The sequence below is a fragment of the Scomber japonicus genome, chromosome 21 (assembly GCF_027409825.1).
Source record: "Scomber japonicus isolate fScoJap1 chromosome 21, fScoJap1.pri, whole genome shotgun sequence".
NCBI lineage: Eukaryota > Metazoa > Chordata > Actinopteri > Scombriformes > Scombridae > Scomber > Scomber japonicus.
Genome location: NC_070598.1, coordinates 13,269,664 through 13,292,080, shown reverse-complemented (window position 1 = coordinate 13,292,080; position 22,417 = coordinate 13,269,664). Strand labels below are relative to the sequence as shown.

The 22,417-nt window shown below is 40.5% G+C and overlaps 2 protein-coding genes across 2 annotated transcripts in view; both read right to left on the bottom strand.

Moving 5' to 3' along the window:
- The window catches only part of c21h8orf34 (chromosome 21 C8orf34 homolog), a 51,877-nt gene extending 35,539 nt beyond the window's left edge, over positions 1–16,338 (bottom strand). Inside the window, exons 1-6 of the mRNA XM_053342635.1 lie at positions 16,194–16,338; positions 5,324–5,468; positions 5,007–5,138; positions 2,866–2,985; positions 2,606–2,634; positions 1,495–1,658 (exon numbers count right to left, since the gene is read on the bottom strand). Of these exons, the coding sequence (XP_053198610.1) occupies positions 1,495–1,658; positions 2,606–2,634; positions 2,866–2,985; positions 5,007–5,138; positions 5,324–5,468; positions 16,194–16,262 (659 nt within the window). The 5' untranslated portion in view covers positions 16,263–16,338. The remainder of the gene's footprint in view (positions 1–1,494; positions 1,659–2,605; positions 2,635–2,865; positions 2,986–5,006; positions 5,139–5,323; positions 5,469–16,193) is intronic.
- A 673-nt stretch (positions 16,339–17,011) lies between these two features.
- Positions 17,012–22,417, bottom strand: part of prex2 (phosphatidylinositol-3,4,5-trisphosphate-dependent Rac exchange factor 2) — a 90,008-nt gene continuing 84,602 nt past the window's right edge. Inside the window, exons 40-41 of the mRNA XM_053342633.1 lie at positions 19,837–19,904; positions 17,012–17,599 (exon numbers count right to left, since the gene is read on the bottom strand). Coding sequence (XP_053198608.1) covers positions 17,554–17,599; positions 19,837–19,904 — 114 coding nt within the window. The 3' untranslated portion in view covers positions 17,012–17,553. The remainder of the gene's footprint in view (positions 17,600–19,836; positions 19,905–22,417) is intronic.

The following is a 22,417-nucleotide window of genomic DNA, read 5'->3' as shown; positions in this document are numbered from 1 at the left end:
AGAGCCTGCTCCACTTGTCAGTTCTCCTTATGGTCCTCTGTGACAGCTGGGGTGGAACGAGGGACAGGAGTACAAGATTGACAATGTAAACAAGTTAACTTACCAAAGTTAAAGGAGAGAGATGGACTGGTGTGACAAATAAGGTCACATATGTGAGAAAAAATGTAAAGACACTGGTCTGAATGTGTATGCATGCCAGAGTGGTTGGCCTATTAAGAGTCAGATGGGATTTGAAGAGAGAGAATTGCTGGTCTTTGCCAGTTTGCTCAGGAGCAAACTCAAGAGTCATTTTGATCTCACACAAATTATAAAGCTAACCAAATACTACTTCTGACTATATCTGAAGATCACTATGATACCTGATTATTCACACCTTCAAAGTGACAAATGTTTTTCTGATCTCGCTATGTTTGACTTTGTGGCTTGGCCAGAAAACAGCTATGAGGATATTAAAATTGATCTCAATCCCCACACAGTCTGAAGTGGGAGCAAGTTCTCGGTAAATGTAATTAAGAGTTGATATAAATGACCTATCAGATGAGCCAAGTACTCCCCCAGTTAATGAGAGAAGAAGCTGTGATTATTTTTGGGTTGCTGTATCATTCCGAACACACAGCTGCACAAGTGTCTTACACTCCTCGTAGGTAGACACAAAACATTCTTACACGGACGCACACAAACACACAAACACACAAACACACAGACACGCCAAGCGGAGCTCATCAGTGAGCCCACACATATCGCTATCTCCCAGCTCAGGCTCCTAACTAAGTGATTTCTCCACATAATCCGCCCATACAGTAACCTAATGAGATTAACAGTGTGTGTATGTCATCTCAAGCCTGTGCATGATTTATAGTTTTATATCCGATCCTGCTCAAATTAGTCACATCAGGAGCTGCCGTGAATTTGACACTCACAAAGTCTCACAAGTCTCATACATACACACGCACACACACACGCGCACACGCACACACACACCACAAGTAACATCTGGCTGGTAAGTCAAAGAGATACCACCCTATTTAGACCCTCAATAGTTTTGCAAATTAGAAAAAGAAATTAAAGTGAAATTGTTTAATGGTTGAAGGTAAGACGCATACATATATAAATATATATATAATAAAGACGTTATATTGTCAAAGACAGGCCATTCTTAAAATAACAAGCACAAAATTCCTTTGGCCTTGAGCGCACAGAAATGAGGTTAGCTTTAATTCAAAATTGGGTTGAAGCAGAATCATGACAAGCATGTTTGATCACGCCTTTGAAATGGGATTATCAAACCCATTCAGATGGGCATTCCTCAGGCAGCAGGAGCCACAGCTGAGCAGTCTCCTCATTTTTAAAGAGCTAACAATAACTTTGTGAAGTTTCTTAAAACTGTTTTTAACTTTTTTAATTATTTTTTGGCTTTTTAAATGATTCACACATACAAATTTACACATGCGCTAACATACATGACCGCACACATATATGATGTGAATCACTAACCTCCCTGCAGGACTGCTGTCTCCACTCCAACAAACTTCAGTTTTGGCCCGGGGGACAGGAGGGTGCAGCATCTCAGCAGCCAGAGGGTCCGCATCCTCCTCCTCACGACCAACCCACTCCCCCACCACCCGAGGACGCAACACTGAGTTATAGCCTCCTAAGTTCTAAAAATACAAAACAGAAAGAATAAGAGGCAAAAGAACAAACAGAAAAGGATAGAAAGAAAGACAAAGATTCAGATTTAAATGAAAAAGGAGGCAGGAGAAAGCAGGTGAAAGCACGGCAATAAACTTTATCTTAACACTATGTAGTTTCATATATAAGAAAGCACTCCTGCTGAAGTTATAACTAAGACCATGTTCTTCACAGAAACAACTATGTCTGTAGAGTATAGATCAAGATCTGAAAAGCAGCACAGCACTGCCTGATGTCTCCTTCCCCTCCTGCTCCCAAAGCTAGACAGAACACATTACCACCCCTGTTCAATACAAAAGGCAAAGACATGTTTTCTTGCTTGTCTTTGACTAAATCCAGGGTACTATCAAATTCTATTGTGTCTGCATGATCAGAGTAAGTTGTATTCAATCCCTGTCCAATCCTGCAGAAAAGAAGGAACATCTCTGGGCTTGAACCCAAGGATGTTGGACATGTACTGCTGCTCTGAGCAAAAAGTGAAGTCCTTGTCAAAACATACAGTATGCTGTGTATCTCATCCAGACCCATCATTTCCAAATCACGATGTGCATCTCCAGCCTGGGCAGCTAGTGCACTATTGTGATGAGAGAGAATTGGGGCCAGGCGAGGACAAAGGCAGAGCTCAGACAAAGCTGTGTGTGTAAGATGCACACTGAAGCGGCAAGGGAGAGTGAGATGGGGGACATGCTTACTGAAGTATTTCACTTTCACATATCACTCCCATGAGATAGCGGTTCATCATCAGACAAAGAGCTGTGCAGCTCTGTCAACTGAGTGAATGTATGAAACTTGGCTTTAACTTGATGTAGCACGAGCAAGACTGCAAAGTGATGAATGCCAGAACTCTATTTCCACATAACTGTAATGTCAGTGTATATATGACTTTAATAAAGATTCCAGTCTGGTTAATATCTACCTGGTCAAGCTCATCAGAAATGGCGATGCCTGCAGAGAGAAGAAAATGGATTAAAGCGCAGAGAAGCATCTAATACAATTCAAAATCCCAGTTTAGACTTCTTCACAGCTTAGTGGTGAGCTTGTAAGATTAGCTGCTTGATCCAGTTTCCTCCCCGGATTTACAGTGACATTCACAGAAAGGCCTACGTGTTAGTTCTGTATGTTAGGATGTATTAAGTGTGGCGTAAGCATGCATGATGCTGTGTTGCAGTCACTCACTGCGGGACAGGCTCTCCAGGGCCTTGCCCAGCTTCTTGCTCTCCTGCAAAATGTGATTGAGCTCATCAAAGTCCCGGCTCTCCCTCCAGTCCCAGGCGGGGTACTCGACGGACCGTGGCACTGGACATCACAGACATGAATGCAAACATACAATTTATGCCAGATCTGCAGAAAGCAGCACAGATAAACTTTGGTGAATCTTCTGCAAACAAGAATAAATCCAAAAAGCTGAAAAAACAACAATACTGTGATTTGATCTGTAAACGGCTTAGCTTGATGCACTATTTGTCCAAACAGGACTTGTGAATTACTGCAGAACAGAGTGGAATGGAAAACACTGGCAGAAAAGTCAACGTGTCTCTTCCAGGAGCACAGACTGGCTGGAGGCCAGAGGACAATGTCTGTCAGTCTCTTTGATTAAGATTCAAAATAACTCAAACAGGAGCAGGAAATGACCCACATACTGTAATGACATCCAGCCTTCGTCCTCCAGCAGCATCCTTCGCCTTCTATATGATGGTTAATTTATAAACGATTGCATTCAGACATTATTTATAAGCGACTTCCTTTTCCAGGAAAAGGATTACTTGTAGTTCATCCATATCTAACATTCTTACACTCTAACACAGCTGAATTTGAATTAACAGTAAAAACCAGTGGGTTATGAAGAGATACCAAACAAATGTACAGGTTGCCATTTCAACTACTGGCCACTGCTGATTGCCCAACAGACACAACCAGAATCTAATGAAGAGAATTTGAAAATAAATGTCATGGATGTTTAAATGAAACATGTGATAACAGCATCACACCTTGCCTTTCCCACGCACATGCGCTCACACATGAATAAATAAACTCCATAGTGAATATTTGACACCACTGCTGCTACAATCTGCCATCCTCTACCCTTGTTTACCCTAACTAAGCTGCTTGGCATTGTAACAATCATAACCACAGAGCAAATGTATCTGCCAGAAACAGACTAGAGAGAAAAAAAACAAAAAACATTCATTACTTCCGGCAAAGAGTGCCTTTCTGTCCTCCGTGTGCTTTGCTCTGTATGTTGTGCTGCTGCTGCTGCTGCAGCAAAGGGCTGTGTTGTATCTTAATGGTCTAGATTAAGGGTTAAGGATTCAATTCCCACTGAGGCTGCCCATTAAAGCATCAGTCAAGAAGCATGTGAGGCCAAAGCGGATTAACCCTTTACCAAACTGTACAAAGAACATGACAAAGGAAGAGCCTTCATGTAACAATGTGTATTAGTGAAAGCTCTGTATATTTATGACAGATGTGATGTTCTTGCTACAGTGTGCAATAACGACAAGAGGCAGATCTTTCTATTTCAATTTTTCATGAGCTCTGCACACTGAAACACCTATGCATGCATTTTTAATGTGATTTGATATTAAATGTAGCTTTGAAGACTTCTTCCTCTGATGGGACAGCAGAAATGCTGCTAACGCGCCTCACTTAAGAACACCTTGATGTGCTGAGCATCACTTTCTTCATTCTGAGATCTCCCTTCTTACTTCTTTTCATTTTACTCAATTCACACACTCATCATGCTTCGACCTCAGCCTAAAATAGACTTGGTCTGGCAGTGACAGAGCACAATGCTAAATTATTGAAATGGTCTTCGGCTGTGCGACTATCTGCTACTCCCAATTTGACCTAGCCTCATTGTCTCAAGTGTTATCATTCACTCTAATATCATAGATGAAGTAATATATTACAGAACTTTTTTTAAAAGTTACCACCAGAATAATCTTTTCATCTGTATTAATGCAGGAACTTTGTGAACAATTCATCTTCTGAATGTGTGGCTTTGCAGCAGCAGCACAGCAAGTGTATAAAAAATAGCGCTTTCTAATGAACTCATCTGCAGGGCTCTGGGAAGCTGAAAGGAGGACGCTGGACTATACACTGTGACTAACTTTAATTAGATATAATTATACCAAATTAAAAATGGAGATTAAACCCAATGGAGCGTGTAATTGGGATACAAGCGATACAACAGGTATCAAAATTGTGCAGCTTGAAATTCTAAAGTGGGTTGAGTCTGTCTGTGTGTGCCTCAACATGATCACAAAATAATTCAGGGGCCCCAAAACTTTGCTGAAAAGCTCAAAACTGAAACTCACAGGACTTGGATTCTGGCGATGGTGGAGAGATGCTCGAAACAGCCAGGTCGCTTTTGGATTTCTTCGGTTTCTTTGGATGAATTTGCCATGGCTTCTCATAGTTGCTGTGCTCCCTTCGAGTGTTTTTGCTCTCTGTTAGGAGAGAAAGTCACGATTCAGGTTCAGAATTCCATAATATGCAATTTCTATAGGGTAAAAATGCAGGCCAAGTTTACTCTGGAGGATCTATTGCTCTATTAGCCCTCATAAGGAATAAGACATATGCCTATTTTGCACGTGTTGTTACATTATATGTGCTTGCATGTGTGTGCACCAACCTGGGGAGCTTTGCGCCCACAGAGCTGCCGAGCCTGAGAGAGCTCTGTGCAGTTTGCCAGGGCTGTCTTGCTTGGTCTGCAGGTGATCAATGAGAAAAGGGATTGGATGGTCTGGAGTCTCAGTTATCAATTTGGTCATCAACTCCTACAGGAGCAGAGTAAAGCAGAGAGCTGTTAGATGAAAGAGGTACTACAAAAAGGACTGGAAGAGTAGGGCCTGTGGAGTTTTAATAAAAAATGAAAAGTCAAGGCAAACAAGACAACAGTAACTCCCCGAAGATGGAAGCTGTGCCCCACTTCCCCAGTAAGCAAGAAACATGTCAACAAGCTTCATTAAAGTTAAATCAGTTTAGTCTGACATCATGTAAGACACATAAATATACAAGTCAAAAACACTGTAGCTGCCTACTTTGGGCATGTACTTGGTGCTGTGAAGTAAAAAGGACAGAGTTCCCTTTCCCTTTCCCATTCCCTAATGTTTTAAAAAATCTGTTTAAAAGACAAAATATTGCATGGGAGACAAACACCCACACTCTTAAAGGACATTATTTCATTACCAAATAAAGATTTTGATCATCATAATGGGTTGACATTAATATCATGACAATCTGGTTAATACAGTACAGTAATGAAGGAGACAGGGTGTGCATGGAGAATGTGAAAAGTTAAGAGAAAAAATTAATTGATGAGACACTAAAGGACAGAGAGGTTTTGGAAATGTTCAGACAGACTAACACATGGGACTGATGGGGGGAAAAGCAGCTAAAAAGACTAAAAGTATGGCAGAAGGAAGGAAAGAGGGGAAGCACACAGGGAGTCGCTGTAACAGGTGCTGAGGGTAGAGGCCACAACTTGCTCTGCATGCTAATTTCAAATCCGTCAAATGCGGGATGGGAATTCAGCATCAAATGCGCCAATCACGTCATAGCTAATCATTGTCTGTATCTGCTACGCTAACCCAAATACTTACAATACATACAAATGCAATGTGAAAGTAAGGATACTAAAAACTACTTTTGGCAACTATAATAGTTTTCAAGCTAAACTTATTACAGCTGTAGGGAATAACTGTCCTTCTGAATGTGATGTATAAAGACAAATGTGCATATGCCTGGTTATTCTGTGTTGTGCATGAGCGTGTGTGTGTGTGTGTGTGTGTGTGTGTGTGTCCGCATGGTGTGGTCTGAGAATGAACTCTGTTTGACCAGTTTGAGCCAGTCAGAACAGCTCAGGCTCACTTCAGGACGACCACTGCAGAGAGATTCAGCCAAAGCAAAGAAAATTGACTGCATTGAATTGGCAGTAATGTATGGATAAAATGTGTGTGTGTGTGTGTGTGTGTGTGTGTGTGTGTGTGTGTGTGTGTGTGTGAGTGTGTGTATTAGGTTTTTGCATGACCAGCACATACAGTACATAAGCGTCTTTGCAGCAAAACTAAATAATGTAGCCCCTTGAACATTGGCGGCTTCTGTGTGTTTGCCTTTATGGACATGCTCATGTATCTTGCATGTGTGTGTTTGTGTGTGTGTGTGTTTCAGGTTTTGGGGAGGGCTACAGGGAGACAGCTTGTGTGTGTATTATAGCTGGCTAGCCTTGCTGTGCTGTGTGTGCTTGGAAAGCTAATCAAGTAATTGGTCGGAGGGACATTCCTGCCCGGCCTCGGTGTCTACAGCAGCTCTGGCAGCAAACAGTAGGTGAATGAACAAACAAGGAGAGTGCTAAAATGTTATTCTGAAGTCTGCAGGTTTATGAGTGGAGAACCACACTTCTCTGCCTGCGAGAGAGAAAGTCAAAGGGCTCTACAAAGCTCTTCAGAGAATCAAAATGCTGTTATTTCTAATATTAAGACATATGAGAGAAATCTATGAAAGAATACAGGCCGCACTGCAAGTTTAGTAAAGTAGCACTCCTCACAACTGCAATGGGTTTCTGTGGCCTGTGTCTAAGAATTATAAACCACTAACAATGCTAAGATGTAAAAGTTGTAATTACTGCTTAGTAGCTCCTGTGGGTAATTTAACTAACCTAACAACAGGAGGTCTATAAATGAAGGTAGTAATTTGGTAGATTATACGGGAAGTCAAACTAGCAGAACTCTGTTAAGTACCCCGGGGTTTCTAAGTCTTAATAGTTTTTGCCGGGATGGGGTAAAGGGAAAGATGTGCTGGATGTGAAGGATGTGTTTTTATGGTTTTATGGCTTTTTATGATTGTGTTTCCCAGCGGTAACTGCACACGCAGATGTGTAGAGTGAGTAACACAGGCATGAGGTGGATGCGTGAAGCGAACGGTGGCGAATTGCTAAAGACAGATACCATAAAAATATCCTGGCAAGTTTTAGGGAAATGGCAGCACATACCACATCTGCATTCTGCCCACGTCTCAACAGTAAAACACTTGTGTGCCAGCATATATTGATTGCACGTCTTGTCGTGTGTTTTGCATCCAGTATGACACGAGCTGCTGAACGAGTACACCCGTATATATTCTTGTGTCCTTCACCATCTACAATAACATCATAAAAAGATACCACCGTATCTGCACGGAGGATATGCATACATTACATAAGTCATATATACAGTACAGCAGAGCAAGGTAACCATAGCGGACACTTTCACTTTCTATGGTAATGGGGTGCTTTAAATAACATGAGTCTTGTTTGATAAGGCCATGCAGTTTGACATATAATAATATTTTCTTTGACAGGAACCGTAGTAAGATGTAGACTCAAATTTGGGTCAACATTTCTACATACAAGTAGACTTTAATGCTATTTGGCTTGGAGTGACTTGCATCAGCAGAATAGTATCCCTAGCATATGTTTGTGTGTGTGTGTGTGTGTGTGTGTGTGTGTGTGTGTGTGTGTGTGTGAGAGAGAGAGAGATAAGGAGGGTGGGAGTTTCAGCCTCTGCATCAGTGCACTAAAAGCAGGCCAACAGGTGGCGTTAGCAGCGGAGAGAGTTGCAGTCCATATCTGTGCAGATCTGTTGCTGGATGAGATATCTCTGTGCTCAGGAAGTTTCGGTTTGGTGGGCAGTAATTGACAAACTGTCAGCCAGCCAAGAGACACCTGTGTCCTTGGAAGGTCTCAAGGACTCCCTAGAAGGGACAATGACAATCACTTATGCTCCCTGCATTCTTGCAACTTAAACAAACTCCCCAAATTAAAAGTGGAAAGGGGATGAAAAAGACAAAAGGAGGAGAGGAGGGCAAACAAGGGAAGTTCTAAAGGTATTGAAGGTCAGAGAGAGAAATCCACAGAGCATGGAAATGACGGAAAGGAAGAGCACACTAGCAAAGTGGTGAATAAAGATAAATCCTGAGATCAATCTCTGGTCACAGGGAGCACCGGCCCTGCTCAAGTCTCCTTAGAAATACTTCAAGGGATGCTTCTCTATCCCTGACCCTGAACACCTAGCTATCTGAGAAGACATTTCTCTTGTGGGAACTAAAGGAGGTATCACATGGAAAAGGGAATAAGTGTAGCTAAAAAAAAGGTGAATTTAAAAACACAGATACTGAATTGATGCTGCCATGTAACCTCTGTGATTTAGGTGGACTTTGCCTAAGCTTTGCTCATTTCTTTCTTGTCAAACTGCTAGCTGAATTTCCACCTGAGCTGTTACAGACTCCAGGTGGACAGTTTGAGCTATGGGTGTCTGGATGTGAGGAGACACGCAAGAGCCACCGGCACACAACACTTACTCTGCACGAGCCGGCTCTCTGTGATGTCTGCGTTCCTAGAGGCCAGTGTATCCATTCATATATCAACGGAGACGAGGCCAGGGGAGATATACTTTATAGTTTCTGTGTGTGCAGAGCGGAGAATAGGTAAGGAATACTGAAGAAATGTGCACACTCACAATATATTTTCTTGTAACCTGAAGCATATTCTGAAATTAAAACAATCTAAAACTGTGCCTCTGATCAGCTATAAAACCTGACATCTTCTCTTCATGACTTGTCCTTGTATTAAAAAAAAGAAAAGAAAAGCAGCAACAGCTCTTCCAGGACTGCCAAGAGGGCTCTCTCTTTCCCTGTCGCCTGTACTAGAGGCCACCAGCTGCCATTGATTTACAGTACCTGCTGCTTATCAAAGCAATATGGGAATGCAAAGTCATATCACAGGTTTTTTAGGGTGAAGTCTGTGTGTCTGTCCAATGTGCTTGATATAAAGGAGAAGGTCATTATTGGAACAAAGAGAACAATGTAGAGACAATTTAGGTGAAGGTGAGTAGAGAAGGAGAGAGAGAGAGAGAGCGAGCGAGAGAGAGAGAGAGAGAGAGAGAGATACACCACTGGAAGAGATCCAGACCTTGAATAAGCAGGCAGACAAGAGCAGAAGAGATCGTGCGGAAGAGAAGACCGTGGGAGAGGCAATGTCACCTGATCAGGCTGGCACTACTAGATGATACTAATCAGAGGACGAGCTTTTATCTGCCCCCGCACGAGAAATAGATGCCCTCACTCACTGAATCCTGCAGCATAACGTGAAGATCATTTTCTGTTCTTGTTGTTGCTGCTGGCATTTTAAGTTATGAGTATGAGAATACTGACTCCACCAGTCAAACTGATTTGTTTGTTAATCACTCACTTGGTTTAAAGAAAATGAATAAAATCACAATTTGAATGCTCTGCCAATTATTTATTAGCAAAGATGCCATTCGAGTTTCTAAAGTAAGAGAATTTCCACATTTATTTCTTTATTTCTTTCTGTACATTTTTGTATATTTTTCTGGTAAAGCATGTAAGTTGAAGATCTTCGGCTCTGGGAAATTGTGAGGGGATTTCTTTTTTGGGGGGGATTGGATTAAATATGTCTTTATTAAAACAGTAAATATATTCTTAAGAATTAAATAATTGATTTGGCACTGCAATATTTATAGTCCTTGAAATTCGTTTTTAAAAATCTTGAGCATTTCACTTTGAGTATACTACTGTACACCTGCAACTCATCACTCAACATTGAAAATTCATCTTCTTTGTCTAGGTGTTTGATCACATTTGATTGACAACATAAAAAAGGTAACTACCCCACACCTCTTATCGGATTTATGATTTGATCCTGATTGGTGCAGAGGGGTATGTGACATCAGAACCTTACCTACTTCAAAATAGTGAGAGGAGCACAGAGAAAAATATAAATACATATATCTCTAATGTGAAATAACTAAAAATGAGTCTAACTTGAACACTGCAGGACCCTTTCACTCATAGTAAGAAGCTAATTGAAATGTTTCAGGGCCTTTATAACTGGAGCTTTAAAGCATAACCCCCTACCTGAACCCCTAATATGCATGCATACAGTATATACACATGGGCATAATCCCTCTTTGCTTAGTCACCAGCTGAACAAATACAGTGTAACTGTCAAGCTTCGGTGTATCAGATGATCAGTTCTTCCACACCCCCAGCACAACTATCAATTACATACAGCAGTCAGCCATCAGGATCCTCAGGCTATAACAGGACCTGATAACTTCATTAGCATGCGCCTCAGCCTCTGTCCTCTCTGTCTTTCTCTCTTTCTGTTTCCCTTACTCCACACAAATACATACACATACTTCCTGGCCCCACCTTACGCTTGCACACTCTAAATCTTCCTCATATTGGACTTTAGTCATCTTCTCACTGCCTGATCCCCCAGATATCCTTTGTTTTCCCTCGCTGCCCCTTCCGGTGCTCCCCCAGGACTAACCTGAGCTTAAGTTGTGTGTTCAGCTGCCTCTCTTGTAGTGATTACTCTAACCGTGCCAGCTGGAGAGCCTTAGTAACCCATGGCTCACTAAATGTTTTTCATAACAACAAAAAGTGGTATCTACAAACCAGAACACGGTATATTTGAGTTGATTAAGACTGTGGCTGTGTTTCCTCCAGCACAATAAACAAGATTTTCTTCCTTCAACCCCCTGAGACAGCAAAACTGAAATGCCTCATTTCAGTATTCACACAGAGTCACGATAAACAGCCACGGGAATCTGCTAATCATTTTACTGTAATTGATTGCATTGACTTCTAGCTAGTTATTTTAATATGAATGTAAAATTAAAATGAAAGTAAGCATGTTCAAATGAAAATATTTGCCATAATAACACACTCACATACAACCAGGACAAAAACACTGAAGAAAAATCATATTTCGGCTCACCGGACAAACTCTGGACAGTTAATGACACTGCTGTAAGGTAATAAGCCTGCCCTTATCATAGACTGAGCTCTATATAGTATGATAAGAGGACCTCACCTCTCACACTGAACTCATACAGTAACAGTATCCTAATGATCACTTTTTATGCTGTAATAACTGACCTCATTTTTGCAAAGATTTTGCTTTGAACAGTAGAGTGGGGAAGAATAATAAACATAAATGAAATAACAAAGCAACCCACAACTGAGGTAATATTACCGGTTATTATTACCCAGAGTGTAGGAGGCATGCCAATGACTAACGAAGCCTGTCAGAGAGAAAGGTTTCCAGATGTGTGTTACAGATGTAATTAGATGTCTGATGGATACTTCAAGATGTATATTTGAACCTCTCTACTTGTGCTAAATTGTCTGTATGTGTTTCAGTGAATGTGTCTCAAAAGTTAAGAATAACAAATATTTCAAAGCCAGACTTTCTTATTTATGACACATTCCATTCAATTTCTTCAGTTTCTCTGTGACGCTACATGAATTATCATGAATGTAGGTCAGCAGCAGAAAAAATTGGTTCATACAGAAAGGCTTATGTTCAATCACTATGGCAAATCAAATGTGAAATGTGAATTACATGAGAAATCACTGCAATTTCCCCCCAAAACGTCCATCACATTACATGAATATAGAAAGACAGTGCATAATGTAACTACAGTGAGTGAAAATAGCCCAAACCTAGTCACACCAAGTGAAATAAATTACCTCTTAAGAGGTAGTGGATCAATAGGTTAGGCAATGACTATGTGTCTGTGTCCAAGTCTAACTGGTTCCTCTTTACAGGATTGCAGGGCTGCACCACTGAGACCCTGAACACAGCAGATTAGAGAACCTATACAGCTGAGTGGGCTCCAGTGGACCTTTTCCAAGTGGGTGGATATACTATTCCCCAAAGTAATCTATAGGGAGACTCAAAGGCATTTAACTTTACTAAGTAGAACCATCGATACTAGAGACAGTGCAGCTTACTTATTTAAACTGATATACCTCATGGTATTGTCTGACGCTGAATACCGGTGTTATTTTTCTCTTTCTCAACTTAATATATGAAATTCTCACAATGCAACACTAATTGTGATCATTCTTCTATTTGAAATGAATCATGAGCATGTAACTTAACTATAAAAAGTGAAATAGTATGTCTTACATTCACGCAATAAAAATTGATTGTGCAACAGTGCCCAACGAACTGTATTTCATGTGGACTTGATCTATTTAATTTGGTTAGTTTAAGAATCCAAAACCCATCCAGCACTGTAAATTGTGCCATCAAGGGTTCACTAAAATCAGCAGGTGATTATTACAACTCCTAAACTGAGACTTAGTTAATAATTATTAGCAGACCAGCTGTATATTCAAGTTATTAAAGTTGCTAAATAAACATTCAGACTTCATTATGAGTAATTTTACAATTCAAAGTTCGACTGTAACATCAAATCAATCCAGTGACATTTTTTGCTCCGAGCTACACTTACTTGATCCATAAGTCCGTTGTTCTAATAGAACAGCTCTATTGCCTGAGATATGACTTGACAGATCATAGCAGGGAGTAAAATGAAAGCGAGTTTTACTGTCTGCTGATAATAGCAAAGAATGATAGGTTTTTACCGACATGTCAGGAGCCTGCAGATGGATGCAGATCCTCCTTGATAAAGCAAAGATGAAACAAGTGTGCGGATTATCTTATGCAACTGAGTCTATCCAAATCATCAGCTCATTAAGGAGACTGTTATCCTTTGTGTATGTTGCAGTAAGTAACACACATCATGCAGAATACAGTTAAACAGTATTGTCAAGATGTAGCTTTGTAGTTGACACTGCACTGAAAATGTTAAGTGATTAAAAAAGACTCTGTGTTTAAAAAAGAATATTCATTTACCAAAAATGTGCTAGTGGCTGGCATTAATCTGGAATGCAATTACTTCATTTATTATAAAAGGCTGCTTCACGTTTTGGAAAATATTCTGTCGTTGTTGACTCAGCTTGCTATCTCTGCAAAGCCACCATTTCATTAGCGAGTGAAAAAAAAAAAATCAATTCTCTGGCAAATCATAAGCAGTGTCTCATCAGAGTGAGTAAATGAACCCCCACTCGCCTTCGCTGTTACACATTACGGTTTTGATACTGCAGCTGTTTGTTGGGAGGGAATGAGGTAGAAACAAGTGATGGGACTTTGCAGATGAGTGCAAGGGAGAAATGGAGGAGGGGGGGGGGGGGGGGGTTTGGGGTGAAAAAACTGATTTGATGGAAATAACATGAAGCAATGTAGCAAACCTTGGATGTGAAGATTGGAGATGACTCATAACTTAAAATTACATACTTTGACATTACACATATACATAAATGCTCTACAACATATATATAGTATTGAATTCAGGCAGTTCTTGGTCTTTGTACTCACATGGAAATCTGATCAGTGGGAGTCAATCTATTTATTCTTTTTGTGGCTATTATGTCATTTACTGTAAAAGCTCTCTATGTGGTTTTACTGTAATATATGTAGTGCAATTACCATTACTTCCTAACTTTTGGAATTATTGGTTTTGGTGGAGTTTTTCTCTGTAATCACTTATTGGTTGTCAGATATTGGCAATCTGAGTTACAAGTCTGGTCAAACATACAGCCCAAAAATCACAAATTTACCTCAATGGGTTTGATGAGATGTACATTCAATAACACCATATCACTATTTTTCATTTTGTGATACACTTTGCAACATGGGTAATAGAGAATAACTTGTATTTCTACCCCTTATATCTACATTTTCTTCTCATCTAACAGACATAATTAACCTGAAACTGTTGCACCCATGTTTCAATGCCAGTCAAACTTCCCTCTTTGATTAAAAACAGCACATCAGAACAGCTGCATTATTACTTCTGCTACTCTGGTTCTCTACATCTGATCAAAAAGAGGAAAATTACAAGGAAGATCCATGCCTCTCTCTTGGGGCTCATTCATCTCATAAAAAGAATGTTGTTTTGTTTTGGGGGTTTATTTTTACAACTGATAGCACAAGAGTTTGATTTTCTTTGGGATGGCAATGAAATGGAAAGGTTGTTCAAGTGCAGCATCGAGGCAGAGCTACATCATTTTCTCATGAGGGGGCGGACCCAGGACAGTTAACATATATTCTACTCTTACTATACTTACTCTTTGTCACTGCCTTTAAAAACTGTTCTACAAAAAAATCTGCACTGTACAATGCAGGCACACAATGCACAATTCTGTCTAAATGCTGTGAACGACTCAGCAATAATCCACATCCTTGTTGGTCAGAATAAAAAGTCTGTGCTCTTAAGGACACACCTCAGGATGCAAGCTTTACTAGATAAACTCATTGATCTTTGGAGCAAAGGGGTGTTTGATCAGCATCAAAAGCATCACTGGCTTTAATCGTCTTCAATAGTCACATAACAGCTGATGCAATTTAATCGTGCACGGAGCCACAAATAAAGAGGAAACACGAACTGAGGCAGAAAACAGAGGGAGCAAGTGGAAGGGCTGGGGGGAGACAGGTGGAAGAAGAAGATGGAGGGAGGAAAAACAAACATTGGGAACACACAGGGGACTATCATTGTGCAGTTGAGCCTCACTGACTGCTTGTGGCCTCACAATAAGATTTCCTGTCCTCTTCATTGCTTTAATGCGTGCGGGGCATGAGTCTCTGTCCACGGTGCTGAAACCATCCTCACTACAGCTCCCACATCTGTTTAACATGCAGCCCATGTTTGTGTGTGCTGCTACACATCCAAGCACTGAAGCACAGAACTGAAGCGTCAGCACTTTGTGAATATGCATTATGTTCATGTGATAATGGCTCTGCTTTAAAACACACACACATACACACACTGTGTATATCACGCTGCTGTTTCCCCACTGAGCTTCTCATAATACAGATGTCAGCTGTGTCTTAATTCATAATGCCATATTCATAGATCTGCTGCATCTCATCTACAGCTGGATGTTCTGCCTGTCTTTGCTCTGATTTCGCCTCACACCTGTGCTTTCTGTAAGAAATCCAATAGCAAACAAAGGATGAAGTCATGTTCTCCTTTGGGACGCAGAGATGCCACACTAAGATTACACCGGGATGATCACATAGATCCCCTGACAGAGAGGCAGGTAGTTTGTTAGGCTGTGTCCTCTGTAGCAGAACGCACAGTAAAGCCAGCCCAGCTGTGCAACATGAATTACAACTGGCTTCCCTGAGTGGCCCCAACTTCAACAAACTGTAACAGTGTTGAGTCAGGCAGCGACAGGGTACAACATCTTTTGAAATGCAAATCATTGAAGGAGAGGCTAAACCTGGAAAATCGGGCGCATAAAACATCTGCCAATATTCCTTCGTGTGCTTCGGTTTAAACGGAGCGCAGTGGGACGTTTAAGGGAGGCAGCCCGATCACAGAAGTGCGTAAAAATAAATGGTTGGGTTTGTTTCCTCCAAAAAAAAATTACAGCTGATTTCTTTAACAGCTATGACATGTCTGTGTGTAATAATACAGATCAACATGCTAATTTACAACAGAGTGAGTGCTCATACTGCAGATGTGCGCTTACCATTCAGCACAAACTATAAATAAAAGCGGATTCATGCAGTCTGACTCAAAGCAATGATCCTTTAAATTGACAGCCAAGAACTTCAGACTTCTTTGGTGCATTTGTGCTCTCACCTCAAACAAGGGTCCGATTTTATTCTTCTCAAGATACGACTGGATTCTTGACTGTTGTGGAGACGCCATGAAGAAACTGTAGTGTCTCGCAAGAGCTTTTAGCAGGATGAAATCATGAGGTGAGCCGGTGTCATTCGTCCTTCTGGCGGCGTCTCGGCGACTAAAATGTGCAAAAATGTCACCAAGTCACTGTCGGTCGCGGTGGAGCCACGTTAAGTTTTAGATGGGTTGCGTCAAGTGCGGAACAGGCGGCTCTGAGTCCGGCTCATTGTGGAGACTCAGCCCGGGACCATCCCCAGCTTGTCGCCTCACTGACTCTGTGGCAGCAGCTTTCCTGTAGAAGCCAATGGCACAGCAGCTCTATGACAGATATTACAAATCTTCCGCTCACTGGCTGCCTGTGTTAACGATGCCACCGCCACTCCCATTTATCCACTGCTCCCAACCTTGCCCACTGTGTTCAACGCGATTATGTGTCTTGTAACGCATCTATCTGACCATGCAGGGGGAAAAATTCCACGCTAATGAATGGCGCAATAACACACGCACGCATAATTAGGCGCGTAATGACTGCAGGTGCAATGCAGGCTGCTAATTAGTCTACTGTGAGAGATGCTGAAAGTTCAACAAGTCTCTTTTAAAATTGTAATTATTTTTCCCCCAATTAAGAATTAAAACTGTTTATTCACATCAGCAGACTAAGTTTACTGTTGCAAAGGTCATAGCACTAGTATCAACATGTATTTTAACAATGGTATGATTAAAAAGTCATTTTAATGAGGAAAAAACTACAGAAAAACTACATCACTATTATCAATTTTAATATATATTTTACATACTGTATACATGACAGCATTTTAGTGTTTTGAAGTACATCTGCAGCAACCTTCATTTTTACATTGAAATGCAGGCACACAGTACAGTATATAGGAAACACTATTTGAGCTTATTGATGCAGTTTATTACCACTTGTTTGTTTGCATAGTAGTGAGCTAGACATCCACTTTACAACATAACATCCAATAATGAGGGTTAGACAGTAAACTGATGGGATTCATTCATTTCATTGAGCTGTTTAATCTGCATTCTCTCATTACTCATATTGTTTCTTCACACTGAAATATCTTCTAAGATGCATTATAGGATAAAAAAAATGGAAAATATATATGTATAAAGTACAACAGTGAAAAATGTAAAGTATTAAAAATACTATTTACGGTTTTAAAATTCTATTTACACTTAAGGCAGCTACTATGGACCCAATAAATGTCTTTAATTAGGTTTCTCCTTCATGGATGGAGGGAAGACTTCAGAAAGGAGACCCAAAGGATTTCTTCAGCATACTCTTGGATGCAATGTATTATGGGTCACCATCTGGGGGAGGGGGCTGGCACAGCTTGTACAACCTGATCAGAGAAGAACACAGGCAAGAAGGCATTAAAATTACAGTATACATGTTCTCCTGTAATCACTAAGAAACATGCAGACACTCAAAGCAATGATTTGCAGATGATGTGTTGAGACATTTCACTTCAAGGCTACAAAGTCTTTCCTCTCTCTCTCTCTGCTGCTCTCTTTCTCTCCCTCAACCAAACCAGGCGAGGCAGATGGCCGCCCACCTAGAGCCCGGTTCTACTCGAGGTCTCTTCACGTTTAAAAATTGAGTTTTTCCTTGCCGCTGTCACCAAGTGCTTGCTCATGAGGGAATGTTGTGTCTCTGTAAAGAATATTGTAATGAGTACTGTCTAGACCTGCTCTGTGTGAAAAGTGCCCTGAGCTAACCTCTGTTATGATTTGGCACCATATAAATAAAATTGACTAGGTTTGACTTTGCTTGGTGCAAAAGGAGGTTTAGTCAGGACTTCAGCTGTCAGCACTGAAAAAAAAGAGAATTATTCTTTGCAGCATACAAGCAGTTCTGTGCCTCAAAGTCCAACAGCACTGACTATGTTCACAGTGTGAAAAATGACTTTGCATTTTCTACCTTTTTCAGTGTTGTTGGTACAAAGTTAACTGTATATATGGCAGCTTGGTTAGGACAGTTTTTATAAGTATGAAAGCTAACCCTAAAATTGATAGTAGCCATAAGTTAAAGGTTTTTTTAAAGCCAGGTTAATTATACAATAGTTGCAGCTGTTTGCACATGTCCAGTTTATTTTTTAATTTTACAATCAAGTATTGTATGGTCTGTTCTACTGCCTTAATAAATAGAAACATCACTTTAATAAACTACCATAATCTACCATCTTATTCAGTTGTATTATTCATATCCAATATAAGCTGCATTTCTTGCATTGTACTACAGCACCGCCTTCTTCTGTTGTATTACTCTTTTGGTCTTAAGGACACTGACTTCATATATCATGACTGCATGTTAAACTCACACTAAAAAATGTACAGTCCATGGACAGATCAGGAGGGCTGAGAAGTAACCATGGTTCACAATCATATGTAAGAAAGCACACTTACACATTCTGGAGCTCTCACACACACTGCAACAATTATGACATAAAACCTACTGAGAGTGCAGCAATTTTGTTCCATGACCACAGTTTCTCAACACTAATCATCCTGCTACGTAATTGTGTTTGTCAATTTCACTAAAAGGTTCAAAAGGGCTGCCTGTCACACAAAAGCCTATATGTCACAGCCAAACTGCTGCAGCGATCCTCGTCTTCATCTCAGAGCTACAGTACTGAATGCAGGGAACTCCCCTCTAATGGAACCATTTGGCCCCAGTCCAACACAAAAAAGCACATATCATACAGTATACCTACTGTACAAATATATGCACTTTTGAAAAAGGTGACTTAGATTAGCTTCACAGAAAGGCATTATGGGAGTCTGTATTCATACTGTAGTAAAATACTATACTAAAATACTAAACTATTGGTGGCTTTTCATGTTTTATCCCATTAACTAAAATGTGTACAAACACTTGCAAAAGTGTACCAAAACATTGGAGACTTATTTCATACCCTTTAGTGACTACTTAGACCACTTTATTAATTTATTAAGGTCAAATTTCCACAGAGCTTTGTTTTTAAAAGGTCTTTTGATGGTGCGTTTAGGTAAGCTCTGACATCCAAGGTTCCACACAATTTACAGGATTTCAAACCTCTTCAAAGACACACAAAAGGCCACAGTCGGTGTGTTTCCGTGCTTCATTCCTACTGTGACTATTGTATTGTTAATTTGTTTTATAGCCCGATCTCAAGGTGCATTAACAAAAATAGAGTGTACAGTATACTGTGTGTGCATAAGTTTGGGCTTTTAAAAAAAAATGCTGTAATTTGAATGCAGACTCTCAAACTTTCAAATCAGATAAACCTTGAAAGCAACAACAGTGAAGAACAGACCCTGTTTGCAGCAGCATTAGCATGGAACTGTAACATACTGTAGTTCTAATAAATAAAAACATGTTTTAAACTCTGCAAGTGGATACAAAAATGAAATAAATGGAAACCAATGGCTGCAAGGAGCAAAGCAAATCAATATACAAATCTGTTACACTTTAAAAAATGGTTGGCATTAACATAAAATATGCATGGTTCGTCACTAATGACTAACACTGCATGGTCCCTTAATTCGAATTGCTGATATTCCCCCACATTGGCAAGAGCTGAGTGCAGTTTAGAAGTACCTGGGGACTGATGACGGTGTACGATCCCTCACTCCCAGATTCTTGGCAGAATTTTGAACTCTGGCCCCCTAAAAGACAAACATGCATCAACAATGAATGACATCATGAATCAGGTTGAAACACAACAGACACAAACAGGAGCTAAGAATAACACCATAGAGAGAAGAGCTTAAACAAAGCTTAGACAGTAAGCCAAAGAACATTTTTGCCCTCTGAGTATTGAAAATACTTTCACCCAAAGCTCTGCCTGTAAAAAAGATGACGCTGAAGAGTCTGGTGATTCAGCTTTTGCTTGGAAATAATACAAATATAATGCTGAGTAATATTATTGAAACTTTCTACTATGTGGAGTTCTACATAGTGCATTGCCAACATTAGTTTATTGAACTTTTTTCTCTATCAGTAAGCTTCGGCAACTTTTGAGACCTTGCTGATTGTAGTGGTGTAACTCTTTGTGGATCGATGGTATGCCCTCGGCCTTGCTTGTTGAGCAGATTTGTTTACAGTCATAAATTCAGAAACACAAGATCCACATTTTTTAAAAGTCCGCAGGGCCCTCAAATGAGCTACGATCGGACACCATCTTGGCAGGACTAGATCTCTGGGTGATGTTTTTGTTTGATGACACAAGTTTCTCCCATGTGAGATTGCTTCCTGTCAGGCCATGAATGACTGGCAGTCACCTGTGAGGGAAGCAATATAAATTCTAACCTAAAGAGCTCCTATAAATATTGGAGGTCATAAAGCAGAAGTCATGTGATGCATGTTGAGACTTTAAAATTGAAATCATAGCTGCTGAGTGCTGTTTATCTTTAGCACCTGTCTTCTTTCCAGCTATGCATGCAAAAGAGTAAATGCAGAATAGTCTTCGTCAGGGAATAAAAGTACTGGAAGTAGTAAGGAATCTGGAAGATGAATGGTGTGTGTGTGTGTGTGTGTGTGTGTGTGTGTGTGTGTGTGTGTGTGTGTGTGTGTGTGTGTGTGTGTGTGTGTGTGTGTTATAGAGTTTGGTTATGCCCAGTCAGGAGTATGTTTTACTCTTTGCTAATGTTCCTGTAATCTGCTGGCTGTGCGCAGAGTCGGCAGATATGCGACTGTAGGGGGCAGGAAGCAACAAGACACAAACACCTGCACTAGCTAGCGCATGCAAGCAAAAATACACAATCAAATTATTATCCTGAGAGGTCACGAGCGTCTCCTCTTTGAGCAGAGAGGGAGTGACAGCCCAAAAGTGCATCAGCTGACCTCTCGGTTACAACTCTGCAGTCTGCCATCTTACGGTCTGCCCCGAGTTAGGTCCTGATAGCAGGATAGCATCAGCAATTATTCGATGCCTATCACAGACATCCATTCTGATGCTTCCAGACATAGATGCCCCCTAATGTCCCTAAAGGACACAGCATCCAGAGAAAAGCAAGTGAGCCAGAGCCAACAACAGAAATTAAACACTTACAGTTTCTTCAGCAAATTAAACTTGTTTACACAAAAACTTTCATTTGGCTCACAAGTAAGAAAGACAGTGTGAGTATTAACATGCAGTCCTTCACTGCTTGGGCACAATGCACATCGATCAGCTCATGCATTAAGAATGCCTCATGTATTATGTACAATGGTTTTCATTTTTTCACATTTTCTCATTTCTACTACTTAATAGCTCAAACCTGAGAGCAGATTGTTTTATAGATGATGTTGCTGCACCTTAAACTGAAACTTTAATATTCTGCCGAGGCCTCAGTGAGAAAGTGAAATAAACATATCCAGGGAGAAAACTAGTTTATTCCATTTGATCCATCTTTAGCAGCCTCACCAACTTTTCCCTGGAAGGTCAAGTTGATATATGTTTCTTAACATTTACATTACTTAACACTTTGTCCCAGCCATCAACTGAAACTGGGAGAGAGGCAACACTGACTTATTTGCTTAACGCAGTTTACATTATTTATATATACAGTACCTTCCTAGGCAATCCAAATATTTCTAAGAAAATGTTTACAAAATAAGCTGTGATTGGACTCATTTTGCCTAAATCACTCATGTATTCTCAATCTGGATGATGTTGTCTGGGCTTGATTGATGGGCCCTGCTGGCACCGCATGCTGAGCCAATAACCTTTTTGTGAGTAAAGTATGACTATTCAGCAAAGAAGAAGAGGCGTAATCTAAACCCTGTGTGATATTCATATTCATCAGATTCATCAGCTGATGTCTGAGAGCAAGGACACACAAACACAGCAGAGCAGAGCAGGCTCCCCTCTGCTCTCTATCTAGACTGTACAATCTCTTCTCAGTGGTGTCTAGGTCAATGATGATGCAAGGAAAAAGAAACTCAAATGTCTAATGACAAATATGAGATCTATTCTAACAGGAGGAAAACAAGATCAATTAACCACAAATATATCCCTTAGAGTCAACACCAAAAAATCTCAAACCACACCCTCCACAAGATGATTTTCTCCACTCCAGCCACATACAGTAGCACTGAAGGTCACACAATGCATAGACTTGCATCCTCCTGGCTGGCGGCCCGGTTCTCAGAGTATAGAAATTAAATGTCTTTCCTCCCGCAGGATCTCAGTCTCTCG